We start from the raw sequence: 22,917 nt of genomic DNA, 5'->3' as shown, positions 1-22,917 counted from the left end.
TATGCAGTGGTTGGTGGTAACTAACAAAAACATACTGTACAGTCATCAAGAAATACATCAGCAATGGGTTTTGAGCAGAGAAGCTTTGAATGGCTTTGCTTACTAAAGCTGTTAATGACCCAGAAGGTACATATTGCTTTAATATGAAAATTTTATTTCTGATTTGAAGAAGGAATGAATCCACAGATCTTAGTTAATCTATTACAAAATAATTTGGTCTGAATAGTATTCAGAGTTGATCAATTCACTTAGTAAAATCCCTACACTTTTTATGCATGCACACGCGAGTCCTCTATTTTGTTCACACTCCTAGAAATTCTACTGAGTTTAGTATACAGTGTAGTGAACCACCACTACTACTAAAGGAATTACCTTATTATATGTAAACACTTCTTGGCAAGTAAAAGCATGATCTCTCTCTACAGAGCAGGATGAGACTCATAAAGAAGTTGTTGAAAGATGGAAAAATATTAGTTCTGCTGAAAAGTCATCGGTTACTCATTTCATATTTTGGATTTATTAGGTTAAACCACATTGAAACCATTGATAAAAAATAGTAGACAGCTTTTAACCTTTCAGTCTCTAGTCACACTTCTTTCAGACAAATCTGCTGTATGTCTTTTCCATAAATTTTGAAAAAAATATAAATGTAAATATTGTTTTCATAGCAAGAACATTTTGTGAAGTATAACCTTAGCTTTTTTAATAACTGTTATAATAATTTGGAAAATTAGAGTGATTGGAAAGTGTTGAAGATAAAATTATTTTCTGTAGTGTAAATTTGAATCTGAAAAATTAATCTAAGTTTACATTTAATTTAGCTGAGTGCAGAAACCAGCTTTGTATTTGTACTCCTTTCAATGACAAGTACTGGAAAATTGTCAATACTTCAAACACAATCCTGCCTTTCAGGTCTTATATCCATAATTTTCATTTTTTCAGTCATCTAGAATAAGTAAGAAAATGTAATGAAACTTCATTATGTTTAAGTAATCATTTTTGTGTTTTGCTAGGTTATGAAGGTGAGAATTTGATGAAGATCTTAAAAGATATTGAGAACAGCTCAGAGATTTTACTGGACAGGTGGAAATTTGAAGTAATACCCAATGATAAAGATGAGAAAGGAGACCCAGTGCCTTACAACATCATTAATAACTACTTTTCTATTGGCGTGGTAAGACTTATGCTTATCCTTAAGTGATTTTCTTTTTCTGTCTTGAATAAATATTTGCAATGCATGTCTTCAAGTGAGGAATTGTTGGCTACAGATCATTTAGAATGTTATTTTCCTAGTGAAATGAATACACAGATGACTGACAGCAATTTACATAAATTTACTTTCACACATTCAAACCAGAATTATTTTTCAGGACCTTCTACCTTCTCATCTATAAGGAGGATGTTTGTGTTGTTCCTAATGGTTTACGAGCAGCAATAGCACTAAATTTAGATTGCTATTATGAACGTCCTATAAAAATATAAAGGAAAACTAATCACTTAATATAAGAACTCCAGGTAACCTCTTCCATTACTATTCACATAATCAGAAGTGTTTAAAAGAACAATGGCATTATTAATTTATTCATAATAAAATAATTTAAAGGAACTCTCAGGTTTCTTCTTGGTTCTGTTTTATGGCAATATGCACAGTTAGAATGAATTATGAGGAAAAGGGGTTTAAGAAACTCCTCATGCCCTAGGAACTGCTTCTGCAGCTTCTGCTTCTTTACGATTTCCCCTTATATCTGCTATCCACATTGACTATTAGATGTGTCAAGCCTGACTCTTCAGCCTTTTCCTTTGGATATACTTTCAAACACAAGTGGAAGAGGGACCATGATCAAGTCCAAATTTCACAGATTGAATAGTTCATAAATAAGATTTTTAGTTTGGACACAAATGAAGTCTAATTAACTTGTGAATTTGCCCTCCAATACCTAGTACTAGCTGTTTAGAAGTCAGCTTGTTCCACATGCATTACATGAATCTGCATATTACTTTTTAAATAAAAATAAAAATCCACTTTTACAGGACATCTGCAATCCAGTATTTCAAAATGCTACAGAAAAGTGTTTTAATGGGAAGTAGAACACACCATATTGTAAATCCAAGGAAATTAAGGGTGCGTGCTTAGATTATTTGATCGCTGTGCATTAGCAGTAACAGGTTTCTGCCCCAGCTTTAAATGGTTGGTGAAATTTTTACATATTAGTAGGAATTCTGTAATTTTGATGTAGTGCCTATCAGTAACATACAGGGAAGTGTTCCTTAAAATAATTCCTTAGCTTTCTGTACTGTGTAATCCTAAATGCTGGAAGAAGAATTAATCAGGCATCCTCGAGGTTAAGATACTTAAGTAATGAGAATTTTTTTCTTGGGTTTTGTTCTGCTTGTAAAGATTGGATATTAGCTTCTCTTGTTCAAAACAAGTGCAGAGAACAATTAGATATAACAGAAATAACATAAATTAGTGTATAAAAGTATATAAATGCAAAGCATATGCTCCAAGACTACTTCAAAATTAAGTTTATAAATAGAGAAAGTTCAAAGAAAATCTTTGGCTGCAGGAAAAAGAATACCAAACAGAAAATGCCCAGCACAGGAGGACATATTCAGTGACTTTGTCAAAAGGGATTATTGATGCTAAAGCCTCACAGATGTTAAAACAAATGTGTTATGCTAAGGAAGCAAGCAAAAGTGTGAGGGAGGAGGGATGAGATTTTACACTTATATATTAATACAGTGCAATTTAAATGGTTTCTAAAATGTAGTGTACGACCACATGTAAAGACAGAGAACAGAAACAGGAAATCTAATGCCAAGTAGATGTTGGGACATTTGTGAATGTGCTAGACTTCAAAGAATCCTTTATCATTATTCAAACTGAACATGGAACTGAAATTATACAGTGGCAAGATCATAAGACTTATTAAATATAATGTAAATTACTTTTAGAATACTGCACAGAAATAACCGGCTCTACTCTATATGCCAGGATCCATGGACAACCAGAAGACTCAGTTTTCAATTAAAAACTTGAATTTAATAAAACTAAAATTATGGTTCTTCACATAGTAAAAATGTGAGCACCAGAAAATTATAGCAGGAGTGAACAATAAAATATGTTGCTTCTAAAGCTGTAAAATCACATTTTTGAAGGAGTAAGATCTGCCATGGAAATACATAAGATGCCTGCGTCTCAATTTCGTTGATGTGAATAAGACAAAGAAAATGGAGAAAATTAGAAAATGGATTTTAGACTTGTTAAAATTGTTTAATTCTTATATTAGGTATCATTTATTATAGTTCTTGAAAATTCCAGGCAAAATGTTTGTCTGTGTAAATAGGCAAAGTATTTAAATTTGGCTACAACTGAAGTAAACTTAATTTCATAAAAGCAAAATTGTACTAGGTGAATAATACAAACTTTGCCAAGTACTGAATTGGGAAAGCAACAATCTACCACCCTATTGCACACCCATCTATAGCTGCTGACACCCAAGAACATAACTGGTGTCAAGCCTATAGCAAAAAAAAAAAAAATACTAGTGCTGTCTGCAATGTTATATTAAGAGAATACAAAAACTTTAATATCACAGATTCTGTTATTCATAGAACCATAGAAAAACATTGGGTCATCCATCTGTTCCTCTCCCTAAGGTAGTGTCAGTGATTCTTGCCTAATTCCTTATCCAGTTTGTCTCTAGAAATTCCCAATAAAGGATATTTCTTCATTTGCCTGTGTTGACCTAATGTATTACTTTGTTCTCCTTACTCTGAAATTTCCTTGTTATATCTACCTTGAGTAGTCTTGTAGCCTGGAACCAGGTCATTTTGTCTTGTACAGCGTGGAAGAGGAAAACAATTATTCCATTCCTCTATTAAACTACTTATTACCTACTAGAAGGTCTATCAGATCATCCCTTAATCTTGTGTTCTATAGCCAATCTCAAATTTCTTCAGCCTTTCTTCACAGAAAATGTTTTCTAGACATCTGATCTTACGTAGTGCTTTTATCTGTGTTCAGATAAAACATGAGAATTCAATCCCTTTGGTCCATATATCTCTGGGACCATATTGCTCCGAGTTAGACACAGTACTGTGTTTGGTGTTTTATCAGCACTGAGTGAAAAAGAGGAATTAATACCTTGCAGAGGGTACCTTTATTGAGAAAAATTAGTCTTAATATTAGAATTAATTTCTATGTTCATATCTGACTTGTGATTAATTGTTAATTTCAGATACTATTCTGAAGAACCACTACTTCATGTCTCCTTTGGGTTTTTCATATGTGGTTCTTCCTGCTGCCATGCAGAAACTTACACTTCATGGAATTATGCCATATTTACTGTTTTTCCAAGGCAGTGTGAAACTTAATGGTAACTTGCAACATACTGCACATTGCCTCATAGATTCATGCCAGCTAATAAGAACAGTCTCTACTGTGGTATGAATAGAACCTGTTTTATGAATTTTGTAGCAGGATGGCAATAATTGTATTTGACAACAATGTCTACTTAGAAAGGCCAGGGGAGTGGAAAAAAAAAAAAAATGGTGCTTGACACGGGGCTCTTACTGCCTTAGGGCCATAATTCAGGTTGGAAGGGATTGCAGGAAATTAGTCCAATCTGCTGTTCTGAACAGGAGCAGCTACAAGAGCAGGTCACATTGCTCAGGACTTTATCCAGTTGGATCTTAAGAACTTCCAAGGATGGAGATGGCACAACCTCTCTGGGCAACCACGATGAAGATTTTTTTTTCTTCTATTAAATATGAACGTGTCTTGTTTCAACTTATATTCTTTGTCTCCTGTCCTCCCAGTATATGCCACTGTGAAAAGCCTGGCTTTGTCGCCCTGATAATCAGCTTGTAGGTACTTGCAAGCTGATATTAGATCTCCCTGAAGCCTTCTCTTCTAGCCTGAGCCAAGTCATCCAGCCAGCCTTTTTCTTTTTAACTTGTTTTCCACCAATCAGGACCGTAATATTCCAGCTTGGATACAAGAATGCTAGGGTAAACAGTGTTCAAAATATTGCAGAAGTTGAGTGGTGTGACATCCACTGCTCTCTCCTCATCTACAAATCTAGTTTGTTTTATCATCGGCAGCAGTCTGAAAGCAATTTAGCCATTGGAAGGAAAACGATGCGCTAAGTCGACTGAGGGTTTTTTACAGTAGCATGTGTATGTGAAAAGTTTTATTAGTATGTTCAAGTCAAAAAAGGCTTATTTTTCTACAACAGTCTCAGAGGTCTGGTATGTACTAATATGTACTATATTATCTATAAGTACAGGGGTACTTATAGGATTAAGAAACAAAGTGTGATGTAGTAGATAAATGAATATGTGCAATGTTTAACCTGATCAAAGCACAAAACGTGAAAGCACCATGCGAAGTGTAAGCCAAGCTGAGTGTCAGTTTCAAAGCGGGAGCTAGAAAGTATCTAAGAGCAATGTAAAATAAGATAAAGATTTTTCAAGTGCTAACATCCATCATTCTGTCAGGATGGCAAGATACCAGGAGAGAAGATCCATCTGCTTCCCAATAATACTGGAGTCACTGAAACAAGCTAAATATCCAATAAAATTGTGTATGAAAGCAGTCAAGTCCTACTTGCTTTAAAAAAACAGCAACAGCAACAAAAACCAAACATATCGCTCCTCAAGAATATAGTAGAGCAATCTGAAAATGGAAACTTGTTTTGGAAAGTCACAGATTTGGTGAGTTTGAAAAACCTAACTGATAATATTAGAGGACAGAGAAGTGGGCATGATAGAGACAGGAAATATCAGGCCAACTGTCAAACAGTGGCAAGTGCAATGACTGATGTTTTTGAGAAAATAAATAGTTCTTCTCCCTATGATCTATACAACCAGCTTTAAGAGTCATACATAGAATCACAGGACGTTAGGGTTTGGAAAGGACCTCTAGAGATCATCTTGTCCAATCCCCCTGCCAAAGGAGGATCACCTAGGGCAGGCCATACAGGAATGCATCCAGGCGGATTTTGAAAGTCTGCAGAGAAGGAGATTCCACCACCTCTCTGGGCAGCCTGTTCCAGTGCTCCATCACCCTCATAGTAAAGAAGTTTCTCCTCAAGTTGAGGTGGAACTTCGTGCGTTCTAGTTTATACCCATTGTTCCTTGTCCTATTACTGGGTGCCACCGGTAACAGACTGGCCCCTTCCTTTTGACATCCACCCTTCAGATATGCATAGACATTAATAAGATCCCCTCTCAGCCTTCTCTTCTTAGGACTAAACAGCTCCAGTGCTCTCAGACTTTCTTCATAGGAGAGATGTTCAAGTCCCTTAATCATCCTTACAGCACTCCATTGGACGGTCTCCAGTATATCCCTGTCTCTCTTGAACTGGGGACCCCAAAACTGGATACAGTATTACAGATGTCTCACCAGGGCAGAATGGAGGGGGAGGAGAACCTCCCTAGACCTACTTTACACACTTTCCTTAATGCACCCCAGGGTACCATTGGTCGTCTTGGCCACTAAGTTGATATCATCACAGTGATCAGCAAAGACAGACCATGTTCAAGACAGTGGACTTGCAATGCATTTGCTGCGGTGATGGAATTTCTGTCATGTCACATCATTTAGCTAACTTGCTGACGGTATAAACAATTAGAGGGAGTGTGTACGTACACAGCATGTGTCAGTTTGGGCATAGTATTTGTCATGGTAAGCCTTTTACCTGGGGATAAACCAACATAACTTATGCTACTTTCTTTAAGCACTCAGCTGCTTACCATTAGTGTCAGGTCAGCATGTATATGCGGACAGTTACTTCAGATAAGCTTGTGTACTGTAATAGCCCTGCACATCTTGTTTATTTTATCCCAGCTATTTCCCACCTCTGTATCACAGACCTATATTTAAAAAGCCAACATAACTAATAAATTGTATATCTTATTATCTTATCATAGAGAATTTTTTTCACAAGATTCAGTAATACTCTTCAGTTCACTGCTTGAACATAAAAAGCCAAAACAAAACCCCCAAAATAACCACAATTGAAAATCCTCCCAACAATTCTACCAAAAAAAAATGAACCAACCAGCCACGTGCCCCCCCCCAAAAAAAAAAACACCCAAAAAAACCCCCAAACAACCCAAATCCACAAAAAAAAACAAAAAACCCCCCAACAACTAATATAGCCATTACTGTATGCCAGCATAGTCTAGGTGGTAAAATAATTAGGAAAAAAGTGGGGTTTGATATCCCCCAAAAACTCTATTTTTGAAAAAAATTGCTCACAAATCTAATCTCAGATCTAATGCAAGTGGAAGATGAACCATTTCCACCAAGCAGTCATGCAGTCACAACGCAGCATAGATATACATTTTTTATTACAAAATGTTTTAGCTGATCGGCATTTATTCCCTGAAATAAATACCTACAATAAAAGTACCCAATTTGAGTACACACAAAACAGATAAGCGTGGAAAACCAACAGACAGTAAGGCAAGCTTTTGCATAAAACTAAGAAACACAAAAACCTTACTTCAGAACAGTCTTTGTTACCTTGAGAAGGACTTGTGTTTGCACCATCATCAAACCACATAAGAGCATGGTAAAAAATTTTACATAATGCTCAGAAGTGAAGAAACAATCCTTTTAAGCTTAGAGAAAAGTAGCTTAGTTGTCAAGCAGTTTTATTTAGAGAATAATCAAATAAAATGGAGTGACTGTCAAGGTTATGCATCTTTTATGGGGGAGTTATTAAATGGTGCTAAATATGTAGGGCAGTTACTATGGTTGTTTTTAGTGTTTCTCAAATGATTGCCTCAAAGTGAGACAAAATGGGTATTTTGATAAAAGCTTTCTCAAAGAATGCCTCATTAAATGTCCAATTGTGATTAAACATTAGAAACCTCAACTTTCACTAAATGCTTGGTTGAAAAGAGCATGTGGAAGAAGGGAGGGAGAAGCCATCTTATTTACTTAGGGATAGGATAAATGGGAGAGATAGCAAGCAACCTCTGCTACTTAGTCCTGCTGTGCTTTTTCTTTATGGTAGGAACTCAAGAGAAATTATTAAGTTTTTCTCTACCTGGGATTTCTTCTAATACTTAGGAGAGGGAGGAGAACCACAGGAGTTCGAGGTACAAGCCTTAGACATATAGGATGGAGGCAGAGTTGTGTAGGCAAAATCACCTTGGAGGTTTTGGGTTTGAATCAGCTGATTAAAATCACAGACATAATATGAGCTAGGCAAAGTACACATGATACAATTATATGATACAAGTGATACAATTATAAATTATAGGAAATTCCCTCATACTCCTTTTTACATCCTTTTCTGCAGCTCACTTCCACTCAGATTAATCAATAAAAGTTGCAGGAAAATTAGTTAGAATGTCCTAATTTTCTAAGTCCTGGAATGCTAGCAGTGCTGTAACTGCCACAGATTTATTGAAGATTAAAAACAAAACAAAATTTAAACAAAATACCTCACGGAAATCAGGCAAAAAAAAATGTAATGGAGTCCTTTAAAGAAAATCTAATTGCTATTTGGTGTGTCACAATGAACAATTCTTAAAGACAGGTGAGTGCTTCAGAGGCTCATCCTTGATGGGATCTAGTAGCTGTAGGTCAAACCAAAGGCACAAATACCCTGATGTTGAAGTGAAAGTGTTTTTTTTTTAAGTATTTTTTGTACTCAGATAATGACTGACTTCTAAAAGGCTAAAATGTTTAAATGTTTAAACCAAACAATAAATTTATCTTCCATTGACTTCCTTTGCAGTTACTTGTGGAATTGTATTGTATTTTCATTTTGTGGGTTATAATGCTGAAAGAAATTAGGAATAGATTTGCATTGCTGTTAAGATCAGAGTCCTAATGCAGGTTTTCCAGAAGCAAGCATATTTTTTAATTTACTGTTATGCCGCTGAATTAGTTTAGAGTTTAGCCTTTATGGAGCCAGGATTAGGTCAACATGAATCAGTCCTGAAAATCTTTTAGCATAAACATTTTCTTGCTTTGTCTTTCTTTTTTTTTTCTTTTTTTTTTTTTTTTAAACTTTTAAATATAAATCATGCATTTATCTGATGTTAATAGGAGATAACTATTAGTAATGCTGTTTAACTTTCATTTGATTCTCTGTAACTGCACAGGGTATTACAGAGCATATGCTGCTAAGCCCCTTGCAGCTCTGTAATTAGAGTGTTGGAGCATAATAAACTGAACTTGAAAATATCTGCATTGTCTTTTAGTACAGGTTTGTGTAGGAAGAAACATTACCAAGATAGATTTTAAGGCAAATTATACTAGTTAAACTATGGCACAGTGTAACCTTCCCTATGTTAAAACAGTAAAGATACTGTTCTAAAATGGAAGCAGTTCTCATTGGTGTCAGTGCAGTCTTCAAGGTGTGAGAGCACACCAAATTCTATAGTAATGATTGGTATTTACAGGAAGCAACTGTAAAGTTTATACTAGTAAACAATGAAAATCCTTGTGTTTAACCAGAAACATTCTGTATGAATGACTGATTAGGTAGCTCTCTGATTTCTGTCTCTGTTTTTCTCCTCTTGGGCCAGGTTCCATTCAAATTTTAAGCTAACACATTTTTTTGACCAAGTTATGTAGCTGTTATTTAAGTCAAGAACATGCATACTCTTTCTGTTCACTCTTAGATGGATTGACTAACGGTCTGGCCAGAAGGCCCCCTTCAAGGGGTGCTGTCTCTTAAGATAGCAGCAATGTCTTTTATTGTAGATCCAGAATTGCTTGTTCATTGTCTAGGCTGATAAGCTGAGTGCATGCTTTAGGTCTGAACCTACTTGGGATCTTTGCTATTGATTCTCTCCTGCATCCTAAAGAGTAATTATCAACAGAATAAGGCTCCTTAGGAAGCTTAAAACTTTAGCTAATCTTACTCAGACTATTTCATTTGCACAAGATATTAAGATGTGGAAAACATCTGGCTACTTACTAAGACAGGATTTAACAAGAATCTTGCAATGTCGCTTCAGCTGAAAAGTTGAATGCATGTGCAAATCCATACACAAAAACATACTGAGGGAAAAAGAGGAGTGGAATGCTCTAGGACAGTAATTAAGACAGTAACCCGGAAGAGAACTGTGATATCCAGATTCCTGGTCCATCTGTTGTTTTTCTCCATTTGATTAACATGGGCATGGCAATTCAGTCACTTCCACTGCTATGAATGACTTCTTTCTAGCATCGATAGATAGAGAATTGTAATGCCAGAACAGAACTTATGCAAGTATGACACCTCAGTCTTTCATTCAGACATAACAACATGTGATAATTGATTTAATAGCAATATGGTGATATTCTCACTTGGATGATCTACAACAGCAATATTTTTTTTGCAAGTGTATTTAGTTAAGGCAATAAAAATATCTGAATGTGCCTGGAAATGTTCTGTAAGTTCTTTGAAAAACAAGTCATTATTATGTGCTGATGTAAAAAAACCAAAACAACACACAACCAACCAAACCAAAGACTAAACCAGCCAGTTATCAGGTAGAGGGGAAACTTCTTTAATACTAGTAAGTAATGCTACAATAAGGCTGAGTTCATTGTAAAATTATTATCAGAAAGTAGTAAAGTTCTGCAACAAAGATCAGTGTACCTTTATGACACTTAATATGTTACTATCCAAATGCAGTATTAAATAAATATTTGTATTGCCATGATTTAATAACCTTCAGCCTTAACCAGTCACTAAGAGTCTCTTATTCTGTCAGTGGGGAAAAATATGACTGCCTAATTCTCATAATCACAAAATGGAACTTTTTCACAAATACCAGAGTCTAAGTAGAGTTGTTCCTCTAAATGACAGTATGATCCCATCATCTTTTATTACATCTGTGTTGGTTTAGAGTATGCTTATTTCTAAAAAAAAAAAATGAGTTTACTATGGTATATATAACTTACAAAAGGGAATCAATTTTAGTATTGCAGTAGCCACATATTTTGAAATGTCAAAGCCTCATAGCATTTTGTTGTTCATAGTAGTTAAAGAGTATTACTATTTTTTTCTTCCCCCATCAGGAAAAATCCTAAGGACGTTTGTTTCAATTCAAAATTTAAGCACATTTGAGTATGTGCTTAAACTTTGATTTAGTGAACTGTTTGAATACTTAGTTAATTTTTTAACCATTTTCTGCAGTTTCATTAATATGACTGGGCAAATGCACATTTTGAATTCTCGGCAATTGGAGTAAGCTAGTAAATTAGTCGACTGTGATTTGTTAGTGTACATAGCTAAAAATCAAGCTTACTGGTTCGCTAAACTAATATGAATACAAACACATGCTTAACTGATTTTGTGAATGTTAATCATCAATTTGAATGTGCTAATGGAATGCTGTGATATATTACATTATTTCTGTGCCAGTGAGGGAAAGAACATCTCATAAATAAACAGAAATCCAAATACCTATTTTATTTCAAAAGGGTTAAGAGAATGAACCATTGATCTATATAGGAATTTAAGTATAATTTTTAAAAATCTGTGTTGATATTGAGTACAACATAGCCGCTGTCTTGTAGTATAGCCTGTGGAAATGATTGCTCTATCTGTGGAGAGAATTCTGCTGTCTTTCAGAAGAAGCATATTCAGAACAGCTTCAAACCCAGTTCTGAAATACTGTCTTACTGAGGGGTTATTGGTAGTTCAGCATGTAGCTGTGGTTATCTTTCTTATCTCCAAACACTGCTAATCTTTTACAAATGAATTATTTTTACAGGCTTTTTCTGTTTGCACATTTTAACCATTTTAACTCTTTTCAGCTTTTGTTACTATTTTTGCTGCAGAAATTTTGTTCATAATATATGGCAAACAGGATTGATTAAGGGCTTTTTGTTGCAGGTGGTTATTTTTTTCATATGGCAAAAAGCCACAAACACATGCCACATGTAATGGAAAGCTGTATCTGTAGAATAATTCACAGATAATACATGATAGGAGCCTGTCTGAAGGTTTCCCCTTGTTGCTGTGTGATGACATTTCCCTGGACATGGAGGATGTGAATTCCATTGCTAGAAATAGTGAGCCTTAGAGTTGGTAATATCTCTATTGCAAGTCTGCTGTTAGTGTTTCCTGCTAGCTAGTTTCCTTCTACCGCTGTGGTTTAGGTTACTCTGTAAATCTCTTTTGCCATTATAACCTTCTGTCATTCATAAGGTATTTCAGGGTACCATAGCAAGAGAGGTGCACTGTACTGCATGCAACATGTAAGGTACATTCATACAGAGAACAGAAGTTTCATAGCTTGCTCTACTACTTAGTGTATGTTAGTACTAAAAAAAAATAAAATAATAATAATAATTAAAAAATCATAGTTTCCTGAAGTACCATTTCTTGTGCTTTATATAAGTATAAAGAAAATTATTCCTACTGTTTGTTTGGTTATTTTTTAATTTTAGTTGTAGTGCTAAAATTTGAATCTGTGCCGGTCTGCTAAAGCTTCCTGAAAGTATATATGTATATCATGTAGATAGATTGAGAATTGTGTGTGTAATTTCCCATGCAGTGCAATGAGAATACTGAGGACTGCTGAATTCACTGTTGTTTTTTCTCAGGTTTAGGGAAAATACAGTTCTGTGGGCTATATTTATATTACCAAGTAATGTGGCTCAGTAGGAGTGCAGCAATTGATGCTGAGTCCCTTCTGTCTACAGAACATGCAGTTTGGGAGTCTTAATTCAAACTGGATATAGTCTATTCCCCTGCAATGAACTCTTCTGGCACATGCTTGTCCTAAAGTGACCTAAAGGACTGGTCACTGGTTTGGCCTGTGTGTCCCCATATTAAGGGAGAAGCACATAGGCCACACTAAATGTGTTTCCTTCCAAAGATATCTGGCCAGTGTTCACCAGTCTTCAAACTGCAGCACAGGAACTGGAGCTGACTAGGAGATTTGCTTTAAAATTTCACTGTGGCTCTGGCAGTTTCACGATAAACCTGAAAAAGCCATCTAGAAGTATAGTGTATCTAACTTGGACCTTCCCTCATCCCCTCCTATTTTCCCACATAGATTTTTTTTTCCTTTGGCATTTTAGGTATTTGAGACTCTCTTTCATTGAACTTTTCATGATGAGGTTAAAACAATGCTGAATACCTTGAACAAAGAAAGACTCCCTTGTTTTAGATTTATGAGTAGCTCATGCACCTGCTGTCTCTTATTACCCATTCCTGTCATGTAAAATTACTCTTATGGTGTGAAATCAAAGGCTAGAAAGTGACTTGTTTCCTATAGTCAGTAAAAACTTCAAGAAGAATCATTGGCAGTTTTTGGCAGTTAGCTAAATCCTTCTATTTAATTTATAAGCGATTTGGAAAATAGAACTATTTATAGACTTGAGAAGATATATGTTAACTTTGATAGTGAAAGCTAGTTGTGTTAAATAAAATGCAATGACACAATATAACTTCACTAAGCAGATATTATAAAGGGTATTTTGTTGGCAGAAATGCAGTAAAATTAAGCCTGCAATCCTCTAATGTTTTCTCTTACTTTGCCTTAGGTAGTAGATGTTTTGGGTCTTAAATGTTCAGAGGAGTTGCTGGGAGTTTTTTGAGTTTATTGGGTTTTTTGGGAGGTTGCATTTGTTTCTGTAAAAGAGGGTCTGCAAAGCAACCTAGCCAGCAGCCACTGTCACAAGTGACAATTATAAATGAGAGTATATGCCTAAAGACATAATTAATCTGCACTGAGCTCAGAACAGTTCGTAGCTAAATGCAACTAAATCAGCTACACAGTATGTAATTAACTTACAACTATATTAGTCCTAGTACAATATTATTCATTATATATGTAAGTTATTATTTTCTCCATGTGAAATTTGTAATATACTAAGTAATGATTAAGAGTTCATTATAGTATTTCATTCATATTATCATAATATAATTGTGATGTATGTTCATCTTGTTAATGCTGTTATTCTTAGTTGTTCTTAAAAGAAATGTCAAGGATATCAGGAAAATATGATGTGATTTTTTTGCACACAGACTGAGAACCATCTGTATTCAAATTAAATTGAAATTTTAGTCCTCATCTTCGTGTTGTAATTCTGCTTGTTAGTGATGACAGGAATGCATTGAGGGAAAGTAGAAGCCAACAGTATTTTATACTGAAGTCAAGAGTAAGGTGAATAAACTTTAAGGTTGGTCTTGAGACTCATGCTGAGCTTGAAGTACGAATAAGCATAGCGAGCTGAGAAAATGACTTGAAAACAAAGGCTGAGATTTCGAACACATGAGGCTAGCAATGAAGGTAAATTGCACCTGGAAAAGGAGTTTATGAAATGTGCAAGCTGTACAGAACATAAGGTGGGCTGTGTGTACACTGATACCTCAGCCTGGCTAAGCTACGAAAAACTTCTCTGTGTGCACATGTAAAACTATATGAAACCAACTCAGATGTAAATTTTAAGCATTCTGTTTCCATGTTAGAGTTAATCCTGATGTGTGTCAATAAGCTTACGTAAATGGGTTACTTTACTGACTTCTCCCTGACAACATCATTTACCTTTTTCCCATGCCATTAAAGATCCTGTCTTAGAACCTTACTTTCACAGGTCTACCAGAGCCATACTGAGTGTTTTCAGACTGCCTGTCTGTAGCTGAGAGTGACGAAAGAACTCATGATCATGCTGACTCAAGTGCCTGTTGAGGACATGAAGTACAGTTAATTTCTGAGAACACACTATAAAAAAACAATCTATTACAGGTAACAAAGAGGGAGATCCATTTTTTATTAATTTTATTTAACGTTAAATATATAATTATTTAATATACATTTAAGAAAAATATACATTAATTAATTGCTTCAGATTACTTATTGGTTAGAAAATAAGCAGTGTGATAGCTGTTAGAAATTTTTTCCTCTGCATTCTAATTCTGTTAGTTTAGTACAATAGCCCATCTGTTGACTACATTCAAAATTACTGTTAAAACTAGAAAATTCATCTGAGGTATTGATCCTTTGGGTGCACAATGAATACAAAGTAATGATATTTTAGCATGTGCTGTGTAGTCATAGCTGAATAAATAATAAAAGAGTAAGTCAGACATTCTGGCTACAGACACAGGGATAAAGGGAAATAAATATAGAACTCTGAGATTTAAAGTGGGCACCTGCATATTTAAAAGAGGAATCTGATGTGTGAATTGGATGTTAAATAGGCACAGGGAATTTTTGTTTCAGCATCAACCCTACAATCATGTGTACAATAATTATCTATGCTCAGCCTTGAGCCCACATAGCAGAGAGTTTATTCTTTAATTCTGAGAGACTTACATATATATGAGAAGAGTTTATGTCACAAGATACATTAAAAAAAAAAAAAAGTATGTCACCCATTTAAATTACATGCATTATTGATTTTATGCTGTAGGTTATACAGGGGGGAAATACTATGGGGAAAATACATAAAAATCTCGAAGACCTAGAGTTGTCTGCCATTTAACATTATTTACGTAACTGGAGAGCTGATAGCTTAATTGAGATTCCAGTAGTACAAAAATACTCTTTATATCTCCAGATCTGCATGTTTTCTACATTTTTATGGCAAAGTCCCAAAAAGAACATGATTTAACTAAATTGCAAGTGGGTGGATTTAGCCAAGAAACACTTAGTCTTATGTTACCATCTGAACCAGGTGGAAATAGAGGAGAATTACTGAACATGAGTTACTCCATGTCCTTATTGGAACAATTTGTACTAAAGAACATCTACAGACACATAGTCAAGGAACTCTCTTTTCACTATTTGTGATTTTACAGTTTCTTCTTTTAAACTGGAGTTCTGAGGGTAAAACATAGCATATTCTTTGTTGCTGTGACAATCTTAGCCAAAGAGTGGGTCAAAATTGTTGCCCTTGTGCTGTCATTTTATATAACTCCTGGTGGTGTCACCAAGCCTGAATGGGCTGAGGTGGCACACCAGAGTAAAAGTCATAGGACCACACATTTTAGTCAGTGCTTTCCAGAGCATCCTGCTAGGCAATCTCAACGGAGAGGATGCTCCCATAAAGAACCGTGCAAGCACATATTACACTTATTACTCAGAGCACTATTGTAGAGTATGAAACCACTTAACCACTTGCACCTACACCTTAATTTATCACTGTCAAGCCACATACATACTCTTCAGTAAGTGTGTAATGTAGACATGGCACCTTTTCCATGGCAGGCTGTGATGCTGTCCTGGTAATGAGGTTCCTGCCTACAGGGCTTCTGGGAAGACTGTTCATGCAGCCATTTTGGTCTTTATAGTGATGAAGAAAAATTTCCTCAGCAGCTTGATTGTCTAGGACATCCACATACCCTTTCCTCCCTCTTCTGCTCTGGCTTTTTATATTTTCATTTTCCCTGTACTCTATAGCTCATGATGTTATACTTCATAACTCATAAGGTGAGTAACTAAGCATCAGAGTGAGCACCAGTTATTTCAGAGCTGATCATGGTATTAGCCATTTGCAGTTGCTATCTAGAACTGTTACCCTAAAAATCCTTTGCCACTTTTGTCCCACAATTAAAAAGTAATTAATCCATATGTATTACATGTTACTGCGTTACTTCTTTCTTAGATGTATCCTTGGCACTCAAAACATATCAGGTAATCCAGAATGCTAAAGGAAATAAATAGAAGACCTGGTGTCTGGAGAAGCAGATTAAAATTGAGATTCTATGGACTTTTAAACAACTAGTACTTAGAAATAGTGAAATACAACAGATTATATGGATCCAGCCTTGCTGGTCTTTGCCAAACGAAAAAGAAAATAAAAAAATCTGTAAACACACACAGCCTGGAAGTTAATTCTGACCCTTCTAGGTTTTTCTAGGTTGCTGCAGCATTTTGACCCCCTTAGAGAACATTAGGGAAAAGGTCTACTGCTTTGCATCTGTAAAATCCCATAGCTGATGACTAAGAAACTCCTTTTGCTGTTGTAGGCAAACTCCATGTCAGGGGGATGATGTCAGATGTTACTTGACATATTTCCCTGTTTGAAAAGCTTGCCTGTTACCTGACACATTCAAGTGATGTAACGCCTATCTGAAATGTCTAACCACATTCAGTTCTGCTGGGTTACAGGGAAGAAAGCATCCTTACTTCCCAAACAGCAGTGGTTGCAGAATCTTCAGGGATGTGAATTTACCCAGCCATAAGCATTGATGCCTGGGTAGAAGTTGGATAATACTAAAAAATATTTTTATTTGGACTCTAGCTTTCTACTTGCCTCTCTTCATTTCAATGAGTGCTTCACTATGGTGATCCTATTTCTTTTGTTCTGTCGCTTTGACACTGAGTATGTTGTGAGACTGAAAAGAGTAAAGGCCCTCTAATGTCTAGGAAAAATGCTGTATTAAGCCAAAAAGCAACAAGGTGGCACAAGGATTCTTTGAGAGTTCCTCAGTTCAGGAAGATTTGAATGTTCCTCAGTTCAAATACTGACTATTTTCTGCTTTCATTGAAAATGCATCTGAAGAAAGTTCAGCTTTTTTGAAGGAAAAAAACCTAAACAATAGAGATGTAATGAGGGGGGGAAAAAAAGTAATTTTCTATGATAATTTTTGAATTTATTAGGTTAATAAGCACAGCCTTAGTTAAATGACATTTCTCTTCTTAGGAGTGTTATTGACATTTTGATATGAGACAGAGAGACCTTTAATGAGATCTCAATCAAAGGTAATATTTATATAATGATACATGAATTCATAAATGCTAGTCAAATAAAAATGCTGTAGAGTCCACTTTGGCCTTCACCTTGTGGAAATCTGTACAGGTCATAAGATGAAAAAGCTGAGTGAATGACGACTAATACTCTCACTTGACTGTCTAATTATGTCTGGCTAATTGTGTGAGTTAATGTTTGAAGCTGAATCTTGCAATGTAACTTAATCCATCACCCAGACAAAACGCATGGAAAAAGATATTGAATAATTCTCCTTTGTTAGGCTATGATTGCCTTAATGTTTGAGTTTATGGTGATTTCCCTTCTCATTAAAAAAAAGTGTTAGTTTAAAAAAAAAAAAAAAAAGAATTTATGTAAGGTGTATGTTAGCTACCAAAGAATTGTTTAGACAAGCAGACAAATCCTTAAAATGCCTGTTTCAGAACTTTGTTTTTACTAACGATTTTTTGTTAGGAAATGCTTTGTTTCACTAGTTTATATTACAGTCTCTTATATTTTGTTGTGGCCTCAGAGGGGGCGAAAAAAAAACAACAACTCAGCACAGTGCATGAATTTCTTCACTGCTTGGAAAGAAGGAGGAAAGATGTATGAACTACTATTTCATCTCTGCTTTAACAGAGAATAAACTTTGACTAGTAGAATCTCTTTCTGTTATTTAAGCTGTTAATAGGGATAGTGCATAGATAGAAAATTAACATCCTTGATGATCTAAACCTGTGACAATATTGAAGCTTGAGTCCAGCTCAAGCATTGTAACACCAGTGGCAGAGAAAGAAAATAAGGGGGTCACTTGCTTGTTAGCCTCTAGACACTACAGACAATAGGACTTACTAGTTAGTACTTTTCAGTAAATTCCCAGCCTCAGACCATTTGGAAAAGAGACACTTTTCATTATCTGTTTTATTCATGTCCAAAGTGACTTTTAAGAAACCACTCAGGAAGCCATAGGTAGAACTGGAAACAGAATCAGATCTGTTGTGTTTTAAGCAAATTTTATCTAGAAGGGAATGCTGCCTTCAGAGGGCTTTCATCTGGAACTCTTAAATGCCTTCCCAAGATGTGGAACAAAATTATTTTTTCTGCCATAACTTTATTTGCATGCTTTGAATTTATACTATCAAGTACAGATAAAATAGTTATGTTGTGTACTTTTTTATTATCTGCAGGTAATCTGTGCTGTGAATTTTCCACTACATGTGTAAACATGTGCATCATGCTACCTGAGCATGAGCCCAGAATTTGAGCAGCCTTCTTCATATGATACTGTTCTGTGTGCACATACCAGATCAGGTCAGAGATAGCATAGTCACAGCATCACTGATATTTATTTTTTTAATTGCATTTTTTTTTTCTCTGTGTTTATAGCCTAAATAACATATGGTTTGATCCACTTCTTTCTTGAGTTAAATTATCCCAAGTATTTGAAAATAATGCCTTATAGTTAAAAGTTTTGACCTAAAAATGTGTTTGCCTTGTTATATAATACAGAGGCATATAATCCTTCCATTGTCATGAAGTCTTCAAAATCTAAAGAATAAATTACTTAAAATATTTCTTGATGAAGCAAGAAGAAATATTTGGGGTTTTTCAATTCCTAGACTAGAGAGCTTTTGGAGATAAAATTAAAAGATAGTAAATGGGTTGAGTAGTGTTTTCAGAACCCTATGTTCAACCTTGTTTCTCAATCTAGCTTTATCTGTTTGAATAGAGAGGCTACCAATGTCTTAAGAGGAAATTTTTGTTTTCAGGACTTCTGAAATGCTCTGGACAACTTCACTTTAGTCAGATATATTAATTCTGAAAATTTCATGCTACCACTGCCAAATACTTTTCATAGTGTTGTAGTGGTTTGTTTCAATTGATTGGTTTTGGTTTTTTATTTCCTTTTATTTTCTTTTTTTCCCCCCTCCAAATTTCAGGGGATAAAAAATGTCCATGCGAGAAAATGACATAAACAGAAAATAATCAGGAGGATCAATATTTCTGAATTGTCAGATGAGATTTTAAAATAAAGTTTACAATCCAAAGTAACACTTAATCTTCTGTGCACAGTATTAGATACCAGTTTTGCTTATATGACACCAACGTGTGTGTGTATAAAAAAAAAAAAATAAATTTAAAAAAAATTATGGGACTAGTAATTTTGGGTTCTTGTAACTTGCTGCCACGGTATACCTGCATTTCATAAGCAATTGTCAAAAATTTAAGTAACTACCTCACCTCTTTTCATTTTGTAACACCAGAAGTAAGTGCACTTGATGTCACTTGATTCACAGCTACATTCATGTTACTAGTTATCCCTAAAAAATGACTCTCATGAATAATGAAAATAAATCCCCTTTCTACTCCCATGGCAAGAGGTTGTAAGTGCTACCACCTGGCATCTTAGCAAAAGATCATAATAAGCATGTTTTCTTACAATAGTTCATTGAGATGATACATGGCAAGAATGAACAAATTTCCACTCTTAGAGCCAAATTAGAGGCTGAGCCTCTACTCAGGCAAAAATCAATAGCAGCTTTGCCAGACCAAGACATAGATGGCTGTTCTTAGAAGCGTGATTTGTAAAATCCTTATTTTGTCTTTGCTACTTTTGTTCTTTTTTGTTCTGTAGGAAGTTCAAAGCCAAACCGCTCTTCTTTCCCCACTATGTTCTGCCTTCTTTTCTATTTTATCCATATATCTATTCTATCTTCATTTGTATTCAGCCCTTCACTCTTTTCCCCACTTCATGGTTCATTCATTTATCCTGTAATACCCATTTATTATTACCTCATCTTCACCACTCTCTCTTTTTAACTCTGTCACTTCTCTGTCACTTTAGTGTGACAGGAATTGTTCCTGCTTAACAAAATCAGTTTCTAATTCCATTTAGCTAAGTAGGTTCAACTGCTTTGTGTGGACATTGGAGCAGTTTAAAAGTAGCTAAAACAGTTTTAGCTTAACGCAATTAAACTAAATCAATTTTGACCACTCTTTAACCATTTTAAAAGCAACCACACAAATGATTGCATCAATTTTGTCTAAATTAATTTAGATAAATCAGCACATTTCACATCTGGAAACGCCTCGTATCCCTTTTCCCATTCTTTCTCATCAGAACACAGAGTCTGACACATTTTGTTCCTAATTTCTAATCTCTAGGCTCTCTGTCTTATTGCACAACACTGTGATTTACTCAGTAGTAGGACACAGAATGTCTTTTTGGAGATTAAGTTCAGTATCATTAATGTGTGCTTCAGCCTGTCAGATAGGTTAGCTGGGCTTCTCAGCTTCCAAGTACTGAAAATTGTAAGGGCATATCTGAAAGAATAACTTAAGTAATAAGTATGTTACCTGGTTCAACATCAGTCTTTCCTCTCTTCTCATTCTCTTGGGTAGTAATAGCTATTCTTACCAGCCAGTATTGAGGGTTTTCTGTTTTAACACCGTCAGATATTAAAAAATGAAGCATGGAGTTACAGTTAATTGCCATTAACTGCAGACTGCATACCCCAAAGCAGCAACTCTGAAGCACTAATTGGCCAAGTTTGGTAATCACTTGAATATAAGTTGTTCCTAGAACATTCAATATGATCCTTGGATTTCTGCCAAGGGGAACACTGAGCAAATGTAGCATGCTTTGGACGCAGTCTTGCTAAATTTGTCCTGCTGTGGCATCCATATTTCAAAAAGGATGTTGAAAGATTCAGGGAACTTCAGTAAAGTGTGACAAGAGTGGTTCAGAAGGTTTAAGAGCTTTATTGCAAGAGACAGTGAAGAGACAACTTGACCAGTCTAAGTGTAACTTAATGGAAAGAAAATATACTGTAAGTCAGCAGTCTCTTAAGATAGAGAAGATCCTCAAGATAAAAGCTGAAACGAGACAACTCAAGGTTGGTCATGAATCAGTGAAACTTAAAAATGAAGCAAATTATAATAAGGGAGACAATCTGCTTATTTTCATCACTTCAGTTTTCAATTCAAAGCAGTACTGTTTGTGAAGGAAAAAAACCCAAAACAGTAGCTCAGGAAGAAATATTATTTACTTATTTAGGAATGGCAGTGTTGAATGTTCTTTCCAATTTAGGCAAAAAAAGCATAATGAGGTCTAAGTAACTGGTGAATCCTTGGTCAGTGGGACCTTTCCTACTTACTGAAATTTTACCATGAATTCCCATTCCAAAGGAAAGAAGGAGAAGCAGCAGCTTTAAGGTGGGCTATTGCTGGGGAAGCCAGGGCTAGTCCTTCCTGTTCTAGCCTGTTGGAGCTCCTCTGACTTCTCAGTTCTTCTGTCTGCCCTATGGTTGGTTGCTGCTCCAGCATGCATACTGCTCCACTGCTGGACGTGTATAGCAAAAGAAATTTCCATTGGCAGGTAGATACATAGCTCAAAGGTGGCATAATCATTTGTAAGCAACAAAGTTGAATAATATTACAGTATGTATAATCATAAGGTTTAAGTGTATCATCGTATAAAGTAAGATATATTATTATGATAAAGTCACGACTATAGTACTTATTAAGCAAGTTTTATTTGATACTTAATACTATTAGTTTCTATTTTATCTGCCAAGTGTCACAAGAAGGAATTTTATATGTAAAGAAAAAGGTGTGGAAAACTATTAGGCAAATTTCCCATTCTTTGCAAAGCTAAAATATATAGCAGCTTGATGTCTAAAAAGCTGGCCTGCTTGATTTAAACCCTATTACATATTTCTTCATGGATCAGTTCATAATATTCTAAAGTATTGTCACAGCAAATACTTTCATTAAAATGCATTCCATTCTTTAAATGTGCTCCTTGATCACATCATCTCAGCCAATCTCTTCAACTTTTACTCCCTTTTCTGTCTGAAATCTCCTCAAAAAGTGGTTGGAGTTGATATGTGCCATGTGAGGCTTCACTGAAGCTATTTAAAGACTGCTGAATTTAAAAGGCCCAATAGGTTCATGTGATTATTTATAAGTGGGATTAATGGCAAGGATACTTTTTTAGTTCAGAGAAAAAGAATTGAAATTTCTGCAGAAAAAATAGCATGTACATATGTGAAAATGATTCTATGATTGTATGAAATTCAGTTGAAAAGCAACATAGAATTACAAAGTCTTCTTCAGCCTTGGCTCACTGCTTAAATTGTGGAACTATCGTTTTGTGTACCATTTCTCTTTAACTATATTTGAAGTTAAACAGCATGTATGGTGTCTTTTTCTGTTAAGAAGAGTGACAGCTTCTATAATTCCCTTGT

At 35.3% G+C, this 22,917-nt stretch overlaps 1 protein-coding gene across 7 annotated transcripts in view; it reads left to right on the top strand.

Moving 5' to 3' along the window:
- DGKB (diacylglycerol kinase beta) overlaps positions 1-22,917 on the top strand; it is a 356,804-nt gene that overhangs the window by 156,086 nt on the left and 177,801 nt on the right. For all 7 annotated transcript variants that reach the window (XM_051609482.1, XM_051609481.1, XM_051609483.1 and 4 more), the window contains one exon: positions 1,014-1,174. In XM_051609482.1, coding sequence (XP_051465442.1) covers positions 1,014-1,174 — 161 coding nt within the window. The remainder of the gene's footprint in view (positions 1-1,013; positions 1,175-22,917) is intronic.

The sequence above is a fragment of the Apus apus genome, chromosome 2 (assembly GCF_020740795.1).
Source record: "Apus apus isolate bApuApu2 chromosome 2, bApuApu2.pri.cur, whole genome shotgun sequence".
In the NCBI taxonomy this organism is placed as follows: domain Eukaryota; kingdom Metazoa; phylum Chordata; class Aves; order Apodiformes; family Apodidae; genus Apus; species Apus apus.
Note: the sequence above shows the minus strand (reverse complement) of the source record. Positions and strands in the feature narration are given on the sequence as shown.